This window comes from Eurypyga helias, unplaced genomic scaffold, assembly GCF_000690775.1.
Source record: "Eurypyga helias isolate BGI_N326 unplaced genomic scaffold, ASM69077v1 scaffold4063, whole genome shotgun sequence".
Lineage (NCBI taxonomy): Eukaryota > Metazoa > Chordata > Aves > Eurypygiformes > Eurypygidae > Eurypyga > Eurypyga helias.
The window spans coordinates 1-20,150 of NW_010242951.1; the positions used below are offsets into that span (position 1 = coordinate 1).

A 20,150-nucleotide genomic window follows, 5' to 3' on the forward strand; every position below is an offset into this window, starting at 1 on the left:
ACCGTTCTGTGATTCTATGAAAGACTTTGGCCAAGCACAGCAGATCCATCAAAGGCCACCACAGTGGTTGGGGGTGGAGCACTCACCCTGGGAGGAGAGGCCAAGGGAGCGTGGCTCCCCAGCATCTATAGGGAGATAGCTCATAAAGAATGTGGGTCCTGGCTCTCCAGTCATGCATTGTGGTAGGTTGAAAGAAAATCGGCACCAATTTAAAAGGGAGGTGTGGGCTGGACATCACACTTTTTCACCCCAAAGACTATCCAGCAGTGACACAGGCTACCCAGAGAGGATGTGCATTCTGCATCCTTGGATGTCTTTCAAAACTCACTGGTTAAAGTCCTGAGCAACCAGCTGTGACCTCACTTGTGGTCCTGCTTTGAAGAGCCTGCGGGACTAGAGAGCTCTCGAGGTCCCTCCCAACTTAACTGGTCTTACGATCTTTGATGATCTTTAAGGTCCCTTCCAACCCAAACCATTCTACAATCATATGGTATACTACCTGTGCAGTAAGCCGTATTTAGAAATAAACAATGTTTTTAAGAAAAAAGGAACACAAAGCCACAATGATTAAGCCTTAAATACACTTGTGTTTGTACGCTTATAGAACGTACTACATGGGTTTTTCTGGGGATTTTTGTTTCGTTCTTGTTGGGTTTTTTCTGGGGGGTGGGGGGGCTTGTTTTGATATTTTCTCTTTTTTTTAGTTAGGCTATTTCAATTATGTCACATGCTTTAAGACTAACGATTTAAACATTTTTAACTAATGCATATATTTTTTACATAAACAAATATTTTGTATGGAAAAAAGTATGCATCTTATTAAGGAAATGGTACAATAGAGAAAAAAATTATTCATTTTTGTCTATAACTTATGATTTTCAGATGAATTTTCTAACTTCAGAAGTTCAGCATCAGGGATTTGATAGTTGTAAACCATTACACTTAGGTTAATAGATGCTAGCAAGATACAGTTTTGTCTGATGATTGGAAAACACTCCTAACATTTTCACCTCCCATGTCATCTCAGACATTCCCCCCATCTCTCCCATCAGCAGTTCCTTCTCTAGAGTACATAGTTCTTACTATTGCTGTTTATATTGAATTTCAGTCATCAGTGCTGCTTCATAGCAACTAATGCAAGAACACTAAAACTTAAAATTAGTCAATATTTCTAATACAGTACTTTGTAGCTTTAGATACCTTTTACATCGTTTAAATATAAATAATGCACGTGCATGTTCCTACAAAAACCCCCGCAATGCTACAAGATGGTCATTAGAAAGTAACATCTGGCATGAGTAATGGCCCAGTATATTCAAAATTTAAAAGCTACCATTAAATGCTCACCTTTATCATGGCTTGTATTTACTATTTATACTGTTCATGCATACTCAGCACTTGAAATAATGAATATGACTTGAAAGTGATGACACAGAGGACTAGGGTTCCAATAACAAGATCAGGGCCTAAGGAGATCTAGTGTGTGGATTTGTGCATACCCTGGCGTTTTTTGTAACACTTTAAAACTCACTTGCCTCTTCTTATTTTTTTTTGGTGGTGGGGGAAGACATACTTATGTATATAAATTATAGAGTAAGCACTGAGTTAAAACTGGTCTAGAAAAACATGTCTCACATTTAACCGATGTGAAAACTCCCTATATAGTAGGTAGCCATGCTTCTACACAATTAAAAGCTCAATCCTTTAAACATTAAGAAGAACCTTCCTCAAATCTAATGAGGTCTTGATATTTGCAAGACTCGGTCCAAACACAACAAGCTGTGTCACTGTTCCCACGCACATTCAAGCTATTAAAAGGGTACAGGTTTTGGATGCGATGAAACTTCAGACACGTACATGATCAGTGTTCAGGCTAGGCATCGCCACTGTAAACACACTTTAATGAGCTGCCATGTGCTACTCTGCAATATTACTGAACTTGCCCTTATAAAGTGAAAATGCTAATACATTATCAAACTTAAAGGCCAAAGGAAATGTTTCTGAAGAGCATTTCTATAAATCTCTTTATCAGCGTGCAAGCATGAAAAATTTGAAATAAACGTTTTATTTTACAATTTCTTAAAGTGAATGCTAAAGCTACATAATTTCCATTCTTAAAAGTAAATAGAAATAGCACACTAAGCAGGATTTTAAGTCCCAGTTTTCACTATCTGAAATAACTTCTGCGGATAATTAAAACCATTCTCTATTCTTTTTTTTAACCTTAAAGTTCAGAAGTGATATAAACCATAAATAAGAAATCTACTACCTAAGGTGAGATCTGCTCCTCTCATCTGGGAAGCCCTCAGACTCACTGCCTGCTTTACAGAAAACACTAAGGTATGTGCTACCTTTGGCCATCCAAATGTTTTTGAAAAAAATGCTGCGAACAATCCATTGAACACTGTCTAGGATTAGGCCCAACTGGCAACTGAGCACCACGCAGCTGCTTGCTTGCTCCTCCCATCTCTGGGATGGGAAGGAGAAAATATCAGGAAAGGCTCGTGGGTCAAGACAAGGACACGGAGGGAATCACTCACCAATTATGGCCACAGGCAAAACAGACTCCACTTGGGGAAAAAAAAAATCAACTTGTTACCAATCCAAGCAGAGCAGGATAGTGAAAAATAAAACTAATCTTAAAAACACCTTCCTCCCACCCTTCTTTCTTCCTGGGCTTAGCTTTGCTCCCTTTTTCTCTACCTCCTCCCCTCCAGCAGCACAGGGGTACAGGGAATAGGGGTTATAGACAGTTCATTACATGTTGTCTCTGCTGCTCCTTCCTCCTCAGAGGGAGGACCCTCAGCGTGGGGTCCCTCTCATAGGAGTCAGTCCTGCATGAACTTTTCCAACATAAATCCTTCCCACAGGCTGCAGTTCTTCACAAACTGCTCCAGCGTGGGTCCCTTCTACAGGGTGCAGTCCTTCAGGAACAGCCTGCTCCAACATGGGCTTCCCATGGGGTCACAGGCTCTTCGGGCACAGCTGCCTGCTCCGTCGTGGGGTCCTCCCTGGGCTGCAGGGGGGTCTCTGTTCCCCCATGACCCTCCATGGCTGCAGGGCACAGCCTGCCCTCTCACCACAGGCTGCAGGGGAACCTCTGCTCCAGGCACCTCCACCTCACCTTTCCTCACTGAACTGGGAGTCTGCCTGGTTGTCTCTCTCACATCCCACTCCTCTCTCCGCTGGAGGTTCCCCAGCAGGCTCCTCCACCCCCCACCTCCCTTCTTCAATAAGTTATCACAGAGGCACTACCACATCACGGCTCAGACATGCCCAGCAGCAGGTCTGACTTGGAGCAGGGGAAGCTTCTAGCAGCTTCTCACAGGAGCCACCCCTGTGGCCCCTCCTTCATTACCAAAACCTTGCCACACAAACCCAATACAAATACTCAGCCTGGAAATTATTTCCCATACCTACTCCAAATGACATAACCTCTGCTCCGGGCACCTCCACCTCACCTTTCCTCACTGAACTGGGAGTCTGCCTGGTTGTCTCTCTCACATCCCACTCCTCTCTCCGCTGGAGGTTCCCCAGCAGGCTCCTCCACCCCCCACCTCCCTTCTTCAATAAGTTATCACAGAGGCACTACCACATCACGGCTCAGACATGCCCAGCAGCAGGTCTGACTTGGAGCAGGTGAAGCTTCTAGCAGCTTCTCACAGGAGCCACCCCTGTGGCCCCTCCTTCATTACCAAAACCTTGCCACACAAACCCAATACAAATACTCAGCCTGGAAATTATTTCCCATACCTACTCCAAATGACATGTCTTTCCAAGTACTTTAGTTTGGAATATACCTCAAGTTTTTAAATCCAAACAACTCAGAGTGGAGAAAGAAAAATTAGTATTACTGACTTATGAAAAAATGAGCAAAATTGAATTGTTTTCCTCGTTTATTAATATAATCTACAATATTACTTATCTCAAGGGGTTTTTTGGAGACCAGGCCATGTGATCACACTAATTAGCACAGTATGTGCTATTCTGATTATTTCTAGAGCACCAATTCTCCACTGCAATATGTCACCATGCCTTCAAGCCAAACACAAGTCGCATGTTTTATTAGCATTTTATTGTTTGCTTTTTAGCTTAAGCAGAATATTAGAACGGTTTATAAGCCATTAGAAGTCTCTCCAAAAAAAAGTTACAGTTTTGGCAAAAGTATTCCACGTTCTCGCAACAGGCATTTTCTTCATTCAATACTTACCAAACAAAAACATATTAAGGCAACACACCTACCTTACACCCAAAATAAGACTAGCTTCTCGCCTACTCATTTTCTGTTCAAATCCTCCTTTATAGTATGATGAAAGACTCTAAAAGGAAGAAAGGGAAAACAAGCAATAATTAGTTTCACGGACAAGGTGCCAGGATCTAAATCGTATTTATATGACCTCATTCAGAGCATTACATTCATCTATAATTTATTTTGAAGGCATGGAATGACTACAAACCACATAATATGAAAGGGCTTCTCCTGAGTGTTAACACATACAAAAACCAACTCAAAAATAACTATCTGTGTTTTTACAGTCTTCTACTGCTAATAAGAGATATTAATAGCTACAACCATTAAAATCCTGCCTTTAGGCAAGAGAGTCCAGAATCAAAGTACATACTAGCACAGAGTGAAACTGTGTGCATGTTGGGAAGGGTAGGGTGAAACTTGTTTATAACAGCTTTGCTACCACTGCAATGGAAAATGGCAAAAGTCACAATACTCAGGCATCCAAGGAATTATGGATAATCACTCTGAAGGCCAGCTACTTCTATTAAGAAAGCAGATAAACAGGTAAAAAGATAAGAACAGATAAATACAATATACTGATAAAGAGTCAATGTTTTTTTCACTTAAAGGAATGTTACTTCAAAAAAAAAAAATGTATCAAGAGTTCTTTGAAGGAACACTGAAAAATAAACAAAAAGAAATAATAATAAAAAAAGGCTTAGCATAAAGTCACAACCTCTATTTCAGGAAATCATTGAGCTGGAGAACACTGTATAGCAGCAGCGTATATGGAGAAATCCTAACCAATTTTTGCCTTTACATCCTTCCCAAGTGTAGCCCCAGTCAGCAACCAAGTACCACACAGCTGGCCCCTCCCTCAGTGGGATGGGGGAGAGCATGGGAAGAAAAAGATGAGAGAACTCATGGGCTGAGATATGAAGAGTTTAATAATTGAAAGTAAGCAAAATAAAATTAAACAATGATACTACTAATTATATATAAAGAAAAGGAAAAACAGCAGTGGAGGGGAAAAAAGCCCAAATGACACAACCACTCACCAGCCACCAATGGATGCCCAGCCAGTCCCCAAGCAGCAACAGCCTGAGAGACTGAGAGCCCCGCCCCCAACCCATACACTGAGCATGATATTTTATGGCATGAAACATCCCTCTGATCAGTTTGGGTCAGCTGTCTTGCTTTTGTCTCCACCCAGCTCCTTGTGGAGAAGAAGCTGGGAACGTACGTGCCATAGGAGAAACTGAAATAGTCCTTGACTTGGCATAACCATTCCTTAGCCACACTAAGATCTTAATAGGTTGTCAGCATTCTTCTTTGCACAAGTCCAAAACACAGCCTCATACTAGCTACTGTGAGGAAAATTAACTCTATCCCAATCAAAACCAGCACACCAGACCCCGATGATTGATGATGATTGGATACAGGATCTGTGAAACTTCAGCCACAGTTTTAAGAAGGGGAGAAAAAAACAGGAGTGGGAAAAGGAGCATTAAGAAGGAGATGGAGACGAGAGTAAATAATAACAACAACTAATTGTCATAGGGATTGAACTAATTGTCATAGATTGGGTTGAAAGGATATTTATCAACCATAAATTTATTTTAAATTAGAAAGGAAAAAAAAAGAAGAGTTACTGAACCACCACTGATGGTTAGCAGTGATCTCCTCAGTGTAAATGTTTCTGTAAGAAGAATTAGGGACTAGCCCACTGCTACACAAATAAGAGTCTAAACTGCACAAATCCCAGAGGCAGCAGATGTAGCTCCAAGACAGTCTGCCTTGGGGAACTGGCACATAGAAATCACTCAACAAGCCTGAAGTTTTTTCCTCAATGCAGAACCTATCAACTGGGGAAAAATAAGCTTCTTTTGTTGTTATCAAAGGGAAGTCTGGCCTGAGAGCTGAGATTATTTTTAAGTGTTCTTTTTACCCCCAAGTAAAAATGTGTCTGGCCCTTAATAAAACACTTTTCTCACTAAATATATCCATTCATATTCAGTGAGGATTTTGCCTTATGTTTGCACAAACTCTCTCATGTAATTTCAAAAGCATTAAAGCACTTAAAGGGCTCTGTCTATGATATCTAAGCAAAGCCTTTAATTAAGTTTAGAAGCAACATTCACACAAAAGCACGGTTCAGAAATACTTCACCTATTGTTGCCACGAAGTCACTCACACACAGCCACAGAAAAGATGTTTTCGTAGGCTGCTGTGATGTGAAAGTAATTCTATCTTCTTTCTTCCTACCCTAAGCCACACACGAAATAACCGCTACTGTAACACTACAGGTATCAAAGCTGAAGCAACTGTAGACGTGTCATGCCTACAACAAAAATCTGCTGCAGAATCACTACTATAGCTACAGGATACCACAAGAACGGTCTGTAATAGTGCACGCTGAAATTACAGGTAAGAGCATGTAACACTAAGGAAACACACGGGGCTCCTCCAGCCCTCGGAGAGGAAATGATGCTAATGATTTAACGGCCATCAGATAACACCCTTGAGCAGGCCGAACTGCACAGAAGTTTGCAACCATGCCTAACAATTACTACAGCCAGGAGAGAAAAGCACGCCTTAATGTTCTCTGCAAGGTTTTCCAGAACTTCCCCCAAAGCAGCTTAGGTGCAGATGGATTTCTGAGAAGGTTAATTCTTCTCTGCCCTTCAACTCTAGCGTACAACTCAGGAGGACACTGGTTCACTATTCACGTAGCGATGAGCAATATTTGAATTATCTTTAACACAGCTCATCTCTGTTCTTGGTAGTTTTCATCTAAAATGCTATTTGAAATAAGAGAATGGGGTGGTGGCTACAGGCTTAAATTCAAAAACACTTTTCCATGTTTTTAAAGCCTGCTTCCTTGACACTGTTCTAACCTCAGAAAGCCTTGATTCGGTTCGGTTCCAAGAGGAACGAAAAAAAAAATTCTGTTGTCTGTGTCCACTGGCACAAAGGCAAAAAGAGTTTGTTGAATTGGTCATCAAGAAAACCATTTTCTTCACACAAGTGAAGCACATAGCAAGAGTAATCAATTCTTAATTTAAGATCTTTATTCTAAACAGAATTTAAAGCAAAAGGAAATGAGACATAAAAAAAGCCATTTCTTCCCATTGGTTAGAATAAGGGCAACAAAGAGTGTCTTCATTTTAGGAAACATGTTGGCAAATTCCTATTTCCCTAATGAAACAACTTTTCACACTATTCAAATTAAAACGATTTTTTTTTCATCTGGTTGTAAATTCTAAGTAATGGCTGCAATGAAATGAAACTATACTCCAGGTATTTTTCTGTTATGAGGACTGCTCGATGAGCAGGGAGTTGTAGACACTTGATTATTTATTAACCCCAGCTACTGCAAACAAATTTTGTACTGGAAAAATCATCAAAATGAGCTCTCCATTTCTTTGTCCAGTTTGGGGTGAGGGGAAGAGCTACCATTTAATTAACTCGTCTCCTCGCATATTTTTACTGTTTAGCAACTTACGTGAGCAAATTCTGCTTCCTGAACAAGTGCTATTAATAGGTTTTGGGGCTGGGGGAACACAAAGGGGCTGGACTTGCTCTGCAAATGTCTATTCACTCTTGCAAATTTTCACAAAAGCAGTCAGCTAAGAAAATCCAACCCATTTGTACCATGATATCTTCAAGACACTTTCCCTGTGTTATGCCAGGAAAAGTACAACCACTCTTTTCATGCCAGGTAAGGGATTGAAAACCCCGTAACTGAGGCCATACATCGTATTACATGAAGTAGTGGGGTTTTTTTCTGAAAACTCTGTGTTTATCTACCACCAATACAGTCTAGCACTGAAAAGGTAACAGACACTGGAAGGAAAAAAACCACCATCCACCACAAACAAATGAAAATGACAAAAACTATTTAGAAGCTGTTATAATATCACCTACAATTTGCAAAGATCAACCTTAACTTCCATTAGAAAAAAAAAAATATAAAATGGACTGCAAATTGCATTATTCTCTAGAAAACTTATTTTCAATGAAGGACAAGAGAGACGGTTGTTAGCCTTATCTCTTAAGTCAGAACTCTATCAGTCTGAGAAGAATCAGATCCAATAAGGGAAAATGCAAAAATCTCTAATGAAGTGCTATAGAAGACACCCCTTTCTTCTGGAACAGAGAATTTTCAGGATTGTGGGTTTGAATATTTTGACAGTTAATTTTGCCTCAAATTGTTTCTTCTATCTTCAATATCTTCTTTCTATCCTTCAACCTTTAATATCACTGATTCAAAGAAGAAAGGTAATGAATACTATTGAAATACTTTCTTTTTTCATTTCACATTTTAAGGAAGAAAAAACAGATATCTACTTAGTGCTATGCACCTTCTACTGCCAACACACTCTTGTCAGTACACAGAGAAACAAAACAGTGTCCCTAACATTTGTGAGACCAAGAACAAAACTAGGCTCAAACTGAAAAAGTGTTTCTCTGAAAACAAGCATTCTGACTCTTCACAGAGGCAAAATTACAGTATTTCCCCCTATGCATTTCTCCACCTGAGAAAAAGATGGTAGAAAACTTCAGGACCAAATTACAGCAGCAATCACACTTCATATTTAAATATAATTAACTGCCTTAAGTTATAAGAGGTAGAAATTCAGAACAAACCATAATGCTTTCACTTGCCTTTACATACTATTTTTGACTAAAAGATGAGTGCAGTTGATGACTGTAGATGATATTTATTTAGGTAAGTAAATAGAAAGTGTCAAATACTCAAGATACAGCAAGCACATATTTAAAATGATCACTTCATAATTACTCAACTTGACCTTACCCAAGTCATTTATTAGTAAGCAGGAAGAAAGGATAAACAGCATCTGGATTACCTCGTGTGACTGCAACCAACATGAACTGTGATTTCTGCTGCAAAGTGGGGAGGGAGAGGGGAGTATTGCAAATGGAGGCAGGAAGAGTGGGGGCTTACAGAGAGAACCAGCTAGCTTTTGAACAGGCAGCTGCTTCGTAGTCTCTCAAAGGTGATGAGGGACGGGGTTTGATACTATAAAGCTAGAGAAACCACTGAAAATTATAGCACCCAGGTTAGGTACCTCCAAACAAAGCAGGCAGCCAGCAAAGTAATAGCAAGACTAGACATGTGAGATCCTTTTTCCAGTAAGCGTACGCAGAAATACTAACTGCTCAATCCCCTCTATCAGTATAGTTTAGAGGGCAATATGCTGCAAAGAAACATGATGAAAGTGTCAATCCACAGATTATACTCAGTGGCTTCGAATTCCTCAAGCTAAATCATGTAAAGCCACTAAAATAAGAAGTTTGGACAATAAGCACTTACAGAGGATCTTTGCACCTAATGTTTTCTCTATTGTTTTAAAGAAAAATTATAAACAGGGAATAATTTATAGTTAAGAAGAAAAAAAAATTTGGAAAACTACAATCCAAGAAAACAGTAGCTGTAGAGTAGCTAAGAATGAATAAACTTGGCTGAGAATTATATAAGGGTCTTAAATTTGGACTATGACTGTAGGAGAAAAATATTATCACTACCTTTACAAATGTAAAGCTGACAAACACACACAGTTAATGGCAAAAAAGAAGAGAGTTTTTACTGTACTCAACAGATTTCGTTTTACACTGAAAACTTGTGTTCAGAAGTAGAACAAGCAGGAGATAATTCTACTGGAAATAGAACAAGCAGGAGATAATTCTACTGGAAATCAACATACAATTTGGACTGTAAGGCAGGATGCGAAGGCAGGCAGAGGATACAGCTCCAGGGAGTAGGAACACTGAGAATGCAGAAGGCCCTGGGTTGCTCTTTATGGCTGTTCCTGAATTCTGCAGGTCTCAAAGTCGTTGTGGTAAAAATGATGTAGGTCTGTAACGAGCTTGGCTCAGACAGTATACCAGTATTGAGGGGTGTAGTTTCCTAGGAACTGTGCAATAGCATGTCATATTTCAAGGTGTTAAAAAGAGTCACTGCCTGCTTTCTTACGTGAACATGTCTGAATTTAGATTCTCTAGCCTGTATCTACAAATGGATAGAAGAAGAAATTCTGGAGTAAAACTGCTAGGGAGGGAGGGTGAAGATTGAAGCACTCCCTGCTCTGAAGCCACATGTCCTCATTGCTAGCTACTTCTAGCAAGCCAGCACATCAGACTGTATCTGTATCATGTGAAAGCAATTTAATTCACAGTACCTAAGTCCCTTCTGCTGTTTTGGCAGGCAACTTGGGAATCTCTCAAAAAAATTACTTTGAACAGGAAAAAGAAGTTGGTGTTGTCTCACAATGGCAATGCAACAGAGGGACAGAGAGGACAAACTGATCCAGGAGCAGCATTTCTGGCTGATACACATCTTAACCAACAATAAGCGTGGACCAGCCCCAAGAGGACAGCATATGTTTCAAGTCTTTGCCTCTCCAGGAAGCTTGCATTGATCCAGCTTGCACCTTCAGTGCATGAACACGAAGCACAGATGGCAAAAGAATTTGGATGCTAGCATTGTCTACATACTGTAGACAGGCTCTGTGTTGAAACTGGCCTCACACTAATGGTTACAATGCTAATGATCACTTTTTAAACAACCTACCTTTAATATATTTTTCAGGAAATAATCTGCAACAAGTACTCCCTCAATCCCCTCACCCAACAGCATCAAGAGGGGAATTGTATTCCCTCTGCTGTGGATAAGTGCTCACTGACTATGAACTCCTAAAGAATACACTGCCACAAGCAGACATATACCTCACTAAGAATTCCTTTAATAAAACAGGAATGGAACATATTTATTTATCAGCAGACAGTATAGACACTGAAGCAAAAAATAAATGCTCTTGAATATTCCCTGCATATGCTCCTTTCACAACACCCCATATCTTGCTTTTTTACTTCATTATTATATTTTTTAAATATGTAGGGTAAAACAAAGAACAAAAACTTGGCTAAAAGTTGGAGAACTATCTGGGGAAGAAAAAAAAGAAGACAACTCATAAATGAACAAGAAAACAAGCTCCCCCATCTCTATGGCAACCTTTCCTAGAAGTTTATCAATTTGTCTTCTTGTTTTTTAACACTGTATCTGAAAGAAAAATGATTAAATTTTTTCATTTTTAGCTTCTTGAAATGGAACGGCATGTCATTCACTATATGATCTCCAGGAATTAGCTATTTTCTCACAGCACACTTCAACACTTTATCATACGCTTACTAGCAAAGAGTCCTGAAACATGGAACATCACCAGGAAAATCAGAACTGTTTATCAAACTCACAAACATCTTCTGATATAGCTTCATCCACAGGGATCTAAAATATACCAGATAATACACAAGAATATACACAGTAAGGAGCACCCCTATCCTGGGGGCAGGGGGAAATAATCTAAGCAGCACTTACAGTATTTATCATAAAATGTCTTTTTCTCAAATACCTGAAATAAAAAATCATAAATTTAGCATAAAGTAATCTCTAAACTTACAGATGTTGAAATCCTTTTTGCTGTCTCTGTAATTGTCTGCTCCAATGGTTTCCAAAGGCGGAAAGCATAACGGCCTGAAAAAGATTGAAGTTAAATGAAATTATAACCAACAGTCACTAAAAGAAGGGGGAAAAAAAAAGTAAAAGAAAAAAGTCTTCAACTTATATTCATTAGCTTACAGCAGAAAGAATTTTGGTTAAAAAAAAACCCACACAAAAAACCCAAATCCTTCCTTGTTAACCTTTTTGGCTCATTTATCTGCTGTACAGCACCGTTGTACTTTACTATTTTTCAAGATGTTCCCTCAACAGTCATTTTTGGATCCTACCTAGCCGAAGTCTCACAATAAACTTGTGATGGTTTACATTTTTCAGTATTTGTGCTACTGGGGGTGTGAGGGGAAGAAGCTTAGTCTACTTTATCTAAAAGCCTAGTCATGGACTGCAAACATTCATTGTGCTTGCTCACAAAATAAACAGATTTAAATGTGTTTCCATATGATAAATGAAGATACCTGCCTTGTGAACTTTAAGAAAAAGGGCAGTACGAAACATTAGCTTTGGGTATACATTATTTATTAAATACTGTTCAAAGGTTATGTCTTCAAAAAAAGACATCTATGTACTACACGCTTCTTGCTGTGATGTTGTATGCTTAATCACACATTTTGTAAGTACTGCATTTTTTATTTTGTTACAAAGAGAGGATCTTCTGGGATTCAGAGCCATTCAACTCCCCACCGGCAGTGAACGGCTGTAGCTAGGAAGGCTAGGGGGAACTCTATTAGACTGCGTTTCAGAAGTACAAAGCAGGTCTGTCAACTTCAGAATCAAGATTTGTGCCATTTTACTGGAGGATTTTCCCTCTAAGTCTCCTCTCCCCAATTACTGTTTTGATTAATTATTTATTAGCCATGTAACTTACTATTATACACAATGGAAGAACTTTCTATAAAACGTGGCTCTGCTTCATTCAAACAGCATCTTGCTTTCAATCTTAAAATATACGGTATGTCCACAGGTTATTTTAGTCATCTAAGCCTGTGCCTATGTTAACACAGAAGTTAAAACCACTGTTAGACTATCACTGCTGAAATGACGTGATGTACTCATATATTACTGCACCTTCTTCTTAATGCATTCTGTAACCACTTTGCTAGGTGCCATGAATTCCCCAGCTCAAACAGCAGAAGAAATTCTAAGAGCATTCTTGTTCTGCTTCTATACCAACACATAGATAAACCAACCGCCTAATGGGTGTACTTCACCAAAGGTCTTGCCTACCCTTCCTCTAACCAAAAAAACCAACACAGCCATACCCAGCAAACACCTGCTGAAGTCTGGCACAACTTGTCCATCTACTGCCTCTGTTCTCGGTGTACACATTTGCACCTAGCTGACCATGGTTGCTTGTATATGCTGCAATTAATCTGTGTATTTCAAAAACAGAGCTGACCACAGTTACCTAGTCTGAGCAACCCAGAATATCGATCATGTTAAGCCCATGCCCTGTGTTCAGAACCTATTTTTCAGAAGAACATACAATCCACATGCAAAGAGTTCAGTTAACAAACAAAGTATCAGGGAAGTTTAGTATGATAAATCACTGTAGCCACTAAAATCTTCCATTTTCCTCTTTTTGAATTTGTCAAGCATCACCTTCACATCACAAGATCCTGTTGCACCCTTCTGTATTGAAGAGGCTCCTCCTTGCAATATTTTATTAAATAAACAAAGTAAATTGTTCACATTACATTTTGCAGACAAAAAACAGATGGAAACTTTTAGCTGCTGCCCATAAAATCAGTTTCTCCAGCTGTGACTTTTAAAAAAAACAGTTTTGGAAAATACATCAAGGATTCTGAAGGGACAGGAACTGTAACTGGACACAATTCTCCATAGTAGTCTGAAGTTACCTTTCCACTATTTATATTCATATTTATATTCATAAAAAACTCATTAACCCTCCAGGGAATCTCAGCTCACAAGCGACAGTTCCCCACTCAGCTGGTAGTTCAGCTTACCTGCAAATGCAACAGTTGCAACACCAAGTCCAACTGCTATCATAGTTCTGGCCTAAAGCAGAAAAACAGGTATCAGAATAACATGCAAATTCTAATTTGAAATATATGCACCAACTACTCAAGTCTGACGTGGACATTTGATATAAAATTTACAAGAAAAACCAAAGTTCTGTATTCCACAGACTACATTAGGTTTTATAGTTCAGGACCATTAACCAATGCATCAGGTTTAACTTGGAACTACCCATTAGGAAATGAGTGAACAAACACTGACAAAGCAGGTCGTAGTATGTAACGATAAAAACACAAGGCAGACAACTATTCAGGATTACTTGAAATTGTTTGTGCAGACTAGTTCAACACAGCACACAACGGTAAGTATCAGTATATTACAAAAACATGAAGAGATAAAAAATTACTGTTTTGCAAAGTCTTGGAAGTGGGAATCTCATCGGGACATTGACTGAAAATGGTATTGAATATTAACATAAATGCTACAGCCACAAATGTACGTGTCTTCCATCTTTCACACTTTGACTCATGGAAGCCCCAGTAGAGACGTGAAGCCCAGTAACTTCTTTTCATTACTCACCCTCAGCTGCTGGCTGGACTCTTGTAGTACAAATATTTGTAAATAGGGAGGTTTTGGACAGAATGCAGACAGTGTTCATTATCAGCTAAAGTTCGTTTTAAGCCTAACTCAGCTCTTGGAACCAAACCCACAAAAAAAGACTTGACCATCTGATTTAGACAACAGTAACTCTTACCTTTTACTGACTCAAAACCCCCAGATTAGGTATACATGTTTTCCTACACAGTGCTTGAAGAAAGTCAGGCATCTCAGGAAGGACAATAGTAAGTATCTCCTAAGCACTACATCTAAAGGTCTTTTAAATACCTCCAGGGATGGTGACTCAACCACTCCCTGGGCAGCCCTTTCCAATGCCTGAAAAGCCTTTCAGCAAAGAAATATCAGTGAAAGGGTATTTCCTAATATCCTGCCCCTCCCCTGGCACAACTTGAGGCCGTTTCCTCTCATCCTATTGCTTTTTACTTGAGAGAAGAGACCAACACCCACCTCTCTGCAAACTCCCTTCATGCAGCTGTAGAGCAACAAGGTCTCTCCTCAGCATCTTTTTCTCCAGGCTAAACAGGCCCAGTTCCCTCAGCTGCTCCTCACAGGACTTGCATTCCAGACCCTTCCCCAGCTCTGCTGCCATCCTCTGGGCATGCTCCAGCACCTCAGTGTCTGTCTTCTAGTGGGGGACCCAAAACTGAACGCAGGATTCGAGGTGTGGCCTCACCAGTGCTGAATACAGGGGGACGATCACTGCCCTAGTCCTGCTGACCACACTGTTCCTGATGGAGGCCAGGATGTCGTTGGCCTTCCTGGCACACTGCTGGCTCTTGACCAACAGCCCCTGGTCCTTTTCTGCCTGGCAAGCAGCGGCTGGGTGAGCTCTTCTGCCAGCTCCCTCAGTCCCTTGGGTGGATCCCATCCTGCCTCACAGACTTGTGTATCTAAGTGGTGTAGCAGGTCACTAACCATTTCCCCTTGGAATGTGGGGGGGATTCATTCTGCTCCCTGTCCTGCACCTCAGGGGGCTGCATACCTGGGGAACAACTGGTCTTACTATTAAAGACTGAGGCAGTGAAGGCATTAAGCGCCTCAGCCTTTTCCTCATCCGTTGTCACCAGGTTGCCCCCAAATCTGACCAAGGAAGGAGATTCTCCTTAGCCCCCCTTGTGCTGCTAATGTATTTATAGAAACGGTTTTTATTGTCTTTCGTGGCAGTAGCCAGATTAAGTTCTAGTTGGATTTTGGACCTTTTAAATTCTTCCCTGCACAGCCTAAGACTTAATTGTACATTTATCCAATAACTTATTTACACATTTTCTACCAACCAGCCTGACAGCAGGACTTAAAGCTCAAATTTCAATGTTAGTGCCCTAAGAACTGGATTTGGAGCCAAGTTGCCTTTGGTACTAAAATTCTTCATCTCTAATTGTACCCAATCTCACTTCCAGACAGAGAGGGAGTAGGGGAAGAGTTGGGAAATACCAGTTTTAAAGACTTCTAGAGCTATCTAAGTAATGGCTAGAAGACAGGTAGACAACTTTCCCAGCAAATGGGCATCTGTACAAGATGTAGGCACTGCCATTATGCCCAGCAGCTCCTGTCTTTGGCTCTGAGGGAAAGTGGCCATGACTGCTACCTGCAGTACTGAGCTTAGTACAGACAAAGCGATAGCCTGCTCCAAGCTCGTCTACAAGAAGCTGTATTCCTCTGTATCTAGCTTGTGGATCCTCTGCATTTTAACTAAGTACCTACCTCCCCCTCCTACCTGGATGGGGCTATTCTAGCTATCTGTACAGCAGAATACTGCAACTGCCTAGAGGCTTCTAGCAGGAAAAAAATAAAAAAAGGGAAAAAAAAAAAAAAAAAGAGACGCTCACTAAACATACTGAAAATAAAGCTCCAAAGTTAAAACTGGAGTTTTGGCCTTAAAAATCTGGTTGTCTAACCCATTTTAGTAACCCAACTCTTCCATTTCAGTGTAGTCTTCGGTCTCAATATTAGCATTCATTTCTGAATGTGAAAATAATGTAGTAGTTTTATGTCTGTTGTTCCTTTCAGTTCCACAGAATTTCCCCTCATCTTCAGACCATGAAAAAATAAGTATGTTACCTTAAATGGGAAAAGATATAAAATAGCGAAGCATACAGTTGTTCTCCTCACTAAACTAAAACTGTCTTCATTTCTTCTCACAAATCCATTTCCCCAGACTCTCAATATTCAAACCTTCTAAAAAATTACTCTAATTCCTCTGTTTAGACACTAACCAGAAACAGCTACAACATTTCTGAAGATATCATAACCCTACAGAAATCCTGTATTATTCTTTTCTGTGGTTTGTGACCATGGATTTATACTCAAAAGACTTTCCTGGACTTGTTCAGAATGACAGCGAGAATCTTTTACTAAGAGGTTACAGTCAATTAAGAATTAAGAGCTCAACAATGTGTGAAATAGATCATACTGGCAAAAAAAAAAATATTTATTAGTGTGTGCTTGTTCAAATTAAGTACTAGCTTTGCCACCAAAAAGGTGTTTTAAGTCAGCAGTTTACAACAAGGTATGGAGGTTGCAACAAGGCATTAGCAGCAGACAACTCATGACAGGTAAGGCCAAGCAGAGAGACCAGGCTAATAAATAATACCTGGACTCTTGTCAATTCAGGGCAGAAATAGCTTAAGTGTTTTAGCACAGCAGTCTGGGAACAGAATGTAAAGAGCCCTGAGGGCCTTTGATAGATTCAGCCATGTCCACTGGGATGCATTATTTCAATCTCAGTGGAAAGCACTAGCAGTTAGTGGAAAGCTAGTGCTGCCTAGAAAACAGCAGGTAAACAAGAAGCATGGCAGCAGCTCTGGAATAAAAGCAGTACACAGGATCAACAGGAATATGAAGATAAGCCAAAAAACTAAGTAAGAGTGATGGAAAGCTCAAGCCAGAGGCATGAAAGATTGCCCATTTTTTGAAGTGATGTACAACCACCAGAAAAGCTGAGAATTATTGGTTTAAGGTAACTCATCTTATTTGCATTATGCAAAGATTAGAGAAGAGACCCCACATAGTAGAATCATAGAATCATTAAGGTTGGGGAAGATCTTTAAGATCATCAGGTCCAACAATTAACCCAGCACTGCCAAGTCCACCACTAAACCATGTCCCTGAGCACCATATCCACAGGTCTCCTAGATGGTGACTCAACCACTGCCCTGGGCAGCCTGTTCCAGTGCCTGACAGCCCTCTCGGTGAAGAAATTTTTCCTCATATCCAATCTAAACCTCCCTTGGAGCAACTTGAGGTCACTTACTCTCTTCCTATTACTTGTTACTTGGGAGAAGAGCCCAACACCCACCTCACTACAACCTCCTTCCAGGTAGTTGTAGGGAGCCATAAGGTCTTCCCTGAGCCTAGAAGTGATAACTTTTCATACCACAGCACCTGAAGCGTCTGTTACGTTGTGAATATATCCTAATTATACACATGCAATAAAAACTGAATTTGAACCAATATAAACAGATTGCACAGTTTGTCTTTTACTGACACAACCTCCCTCATAAAATTAGCAGCAATTTCAAGTACTAACCAATAAGTCTTAAGTCCAGCTTGACTACATTTCCTTTTCCACGCTCACTTAACGCAGTCGATTACTTAGAAGAGTAAGCCAAGGTTTGTCTCATGCTTTAAAACGTAGAGTATAAAGTGCAAAGCTTTAAATAAGTGCATTCCTTTCACGTCAAAATTAAATGCAAGCAACTCTCTATCATTGTGGATCAGTTAATCTATGACATGCTAATACAACTACCATTACAACCATTTTTGCTTCCCATTGCTCGAAAATGCATTTTATTTCAGACATAGAAAGGCTAATAAATAGATAAATACATAAATAAATACTTACTTTCCATTATGACAGAATTGACCTTCCCCTCTCTCAAAAAATGCTGTTAAGAAATTTCTAAGATATAGGTTTTAAATGAAAGCATTCTGTTAATATGCAAGAGGGAAAAATAAAGAACTAAAAGATTAAAAAGTGACATCTGTCCCTTTCTTTATTCAATGAATCAGCTCCCAAAGGTTAGTCATCAACCCTATGCTACCCTGCTGATACCAGTATTTTAATTTTACTATGTAGTTCATTTCTCAGTAAGAAATCCTCTTAGATGCAGAAAACAATTAAACAATGTTTTGCCAAATCATTAAATCCTGACTTTAAAAAATTCTTTTCAGAAACATGTATAAGAAAACTCAGACATTGGAATGGTAAGTCAGGTCTTGCAGTTGCCTAAGTGTTTGGCAAACAAAAGAGAATAAAGCACATTCATTAACACAGAGTATGTTTAGAGGCAGGCATCAGATGCTGTTAGCATACAGAGATCTGTGACCCACTCCTTGAATTTTCCAGCAGCCTTAATTTTTTAGCAGAAGAAATAGGGAATAATGAGGTATTCTTTCTGCAAATTTCTAATCCCCAGTCTCTGCAAACTTAGCCATACTAAACAAAAAAAAAAAAAAAAGACTTCTGTAATTCCTAGCTTTGCAGCTTATACAAAGCAGAAAAAGGTTTAACATAAATATAAAAATGTCAAATGCAAAATGAATTTCAAGTGCGTAAGTTTAAAATTTCAGTGGAACACTATTACATCTGACCATAGGCTACAAGAACCACCTTTATGAATATTAAAACATACCTGTTGGCAAAGGATTTGTATTTAATACACTGGTGTTCTTACACAATCAGTGAAAACACCTTTCTTGGTCAAATGGAAAATATTTTGCTCTTCTCACAACTAGCTTTCAGAAAAACAGCAAGAGCTCTACTGTCTTTTGCCTCATAATAAAATAATGGAATGTGTAATGGAATGAAAAGCACAGAAAAAATAATAATTTGTTCTGATGGGCTGGATAGCATTTTGTTATTAGTCCATGCTTAATCACGGATCAGTAAAATGGGAAGTATATACTTACACTGAAGTAAATACGCAAGTGTAAATTGCTTGCTTAACTAAAAACTTTGCTTTAGGAAGGTGCAGTTTGTTGGTTTTTTTAAGTGCTGTATGTCACTAAGAAGTAGCATATGTAAGAATATTAACCAAGTGTACAAAAATATTTCTAAAGCTACTTTTTCCCATAAATAAAAATTCTTGACCTGAAACAAATGATTGTTTGGTATGGAAGCTAGAATAAGGCTTCTATTTCTCAGAAGAGAAGGTATAACAGCTTATTGGAAAACTGTTTCAGAGAAAATCACCTAATCTAACTCTATATGGAGCCAGTGAGTTTTTAATATAATTTCCCTTCAAAATTTATCTGCAACAGATTTGATTTCATAATCTAATGTTTTCCTTTCAGTCTTACCTTCCTATGAAATTTATTTCCAATAGTGAATTAAAAGTAATTTCAGGTAGACGCTGTTCTCCATACTCACCCAAATCTCATGTCAATTTGTCTCATTTATTTTATAGCAACTTTTTTGGTTTGTATATAAAACTATGCCTAAAGTTTCTGACAGTTTTTCATAGGAAAGGGTACGTGAGCAACAGATTCACTGACAAAGGCATTGCCATAAGCATTCAAATCAATATTCTTGAGGATGCATTAATTAACAAAAACCTCTTGCAGGCATCTTTGAGAAGCGGTTCTTTATGCTTCTACACTGTTCTTCTGTCACTCCAAACGCTTTTGTAGAACAACTACAGGAGTAAAAGTGACCCAGACCAACTGACTACAGCTAGCATCCAGGACATCTCACAAGCAAGATTCAAGGTAGGATACTGAACAGAGCTCTTTCAGCCCTAAGAGACGGATGCTGCTGTTTGACTCTGCTTCTCCTACTACACTTTC

The 20,150-nt window shown here is 39.4% G+C and overlaps 1 protein-coding gene across 1 annotated transcript; it reads right to left on the minus strand.

Annotated features, from left to right (window-relative positions):
* Positions 1–4,242: 4,242 nt before the first annotated feature.
* On the minus strand, positions 4,243–13,781 carry LOC104507812 (dnaJ homolog subfamily C member 15-like; the record flags this gene model as incomplete). Its single annotated transcript, XM_010149218.1, has 3 exons — positions 13,736–13,781; positions 11,713–11,786; positions 4,243–4,319 (listed from the first exon to the last, which is right to left on the minus strand). Coding segments are annotated over exons 1-3 (194 nt in total), but the record flags the coding sequence as incomplete, so codon positions are not given.
* Between the last annotated feature and the right edge of the window lie 6,369 nt (positions 13,782–20,150).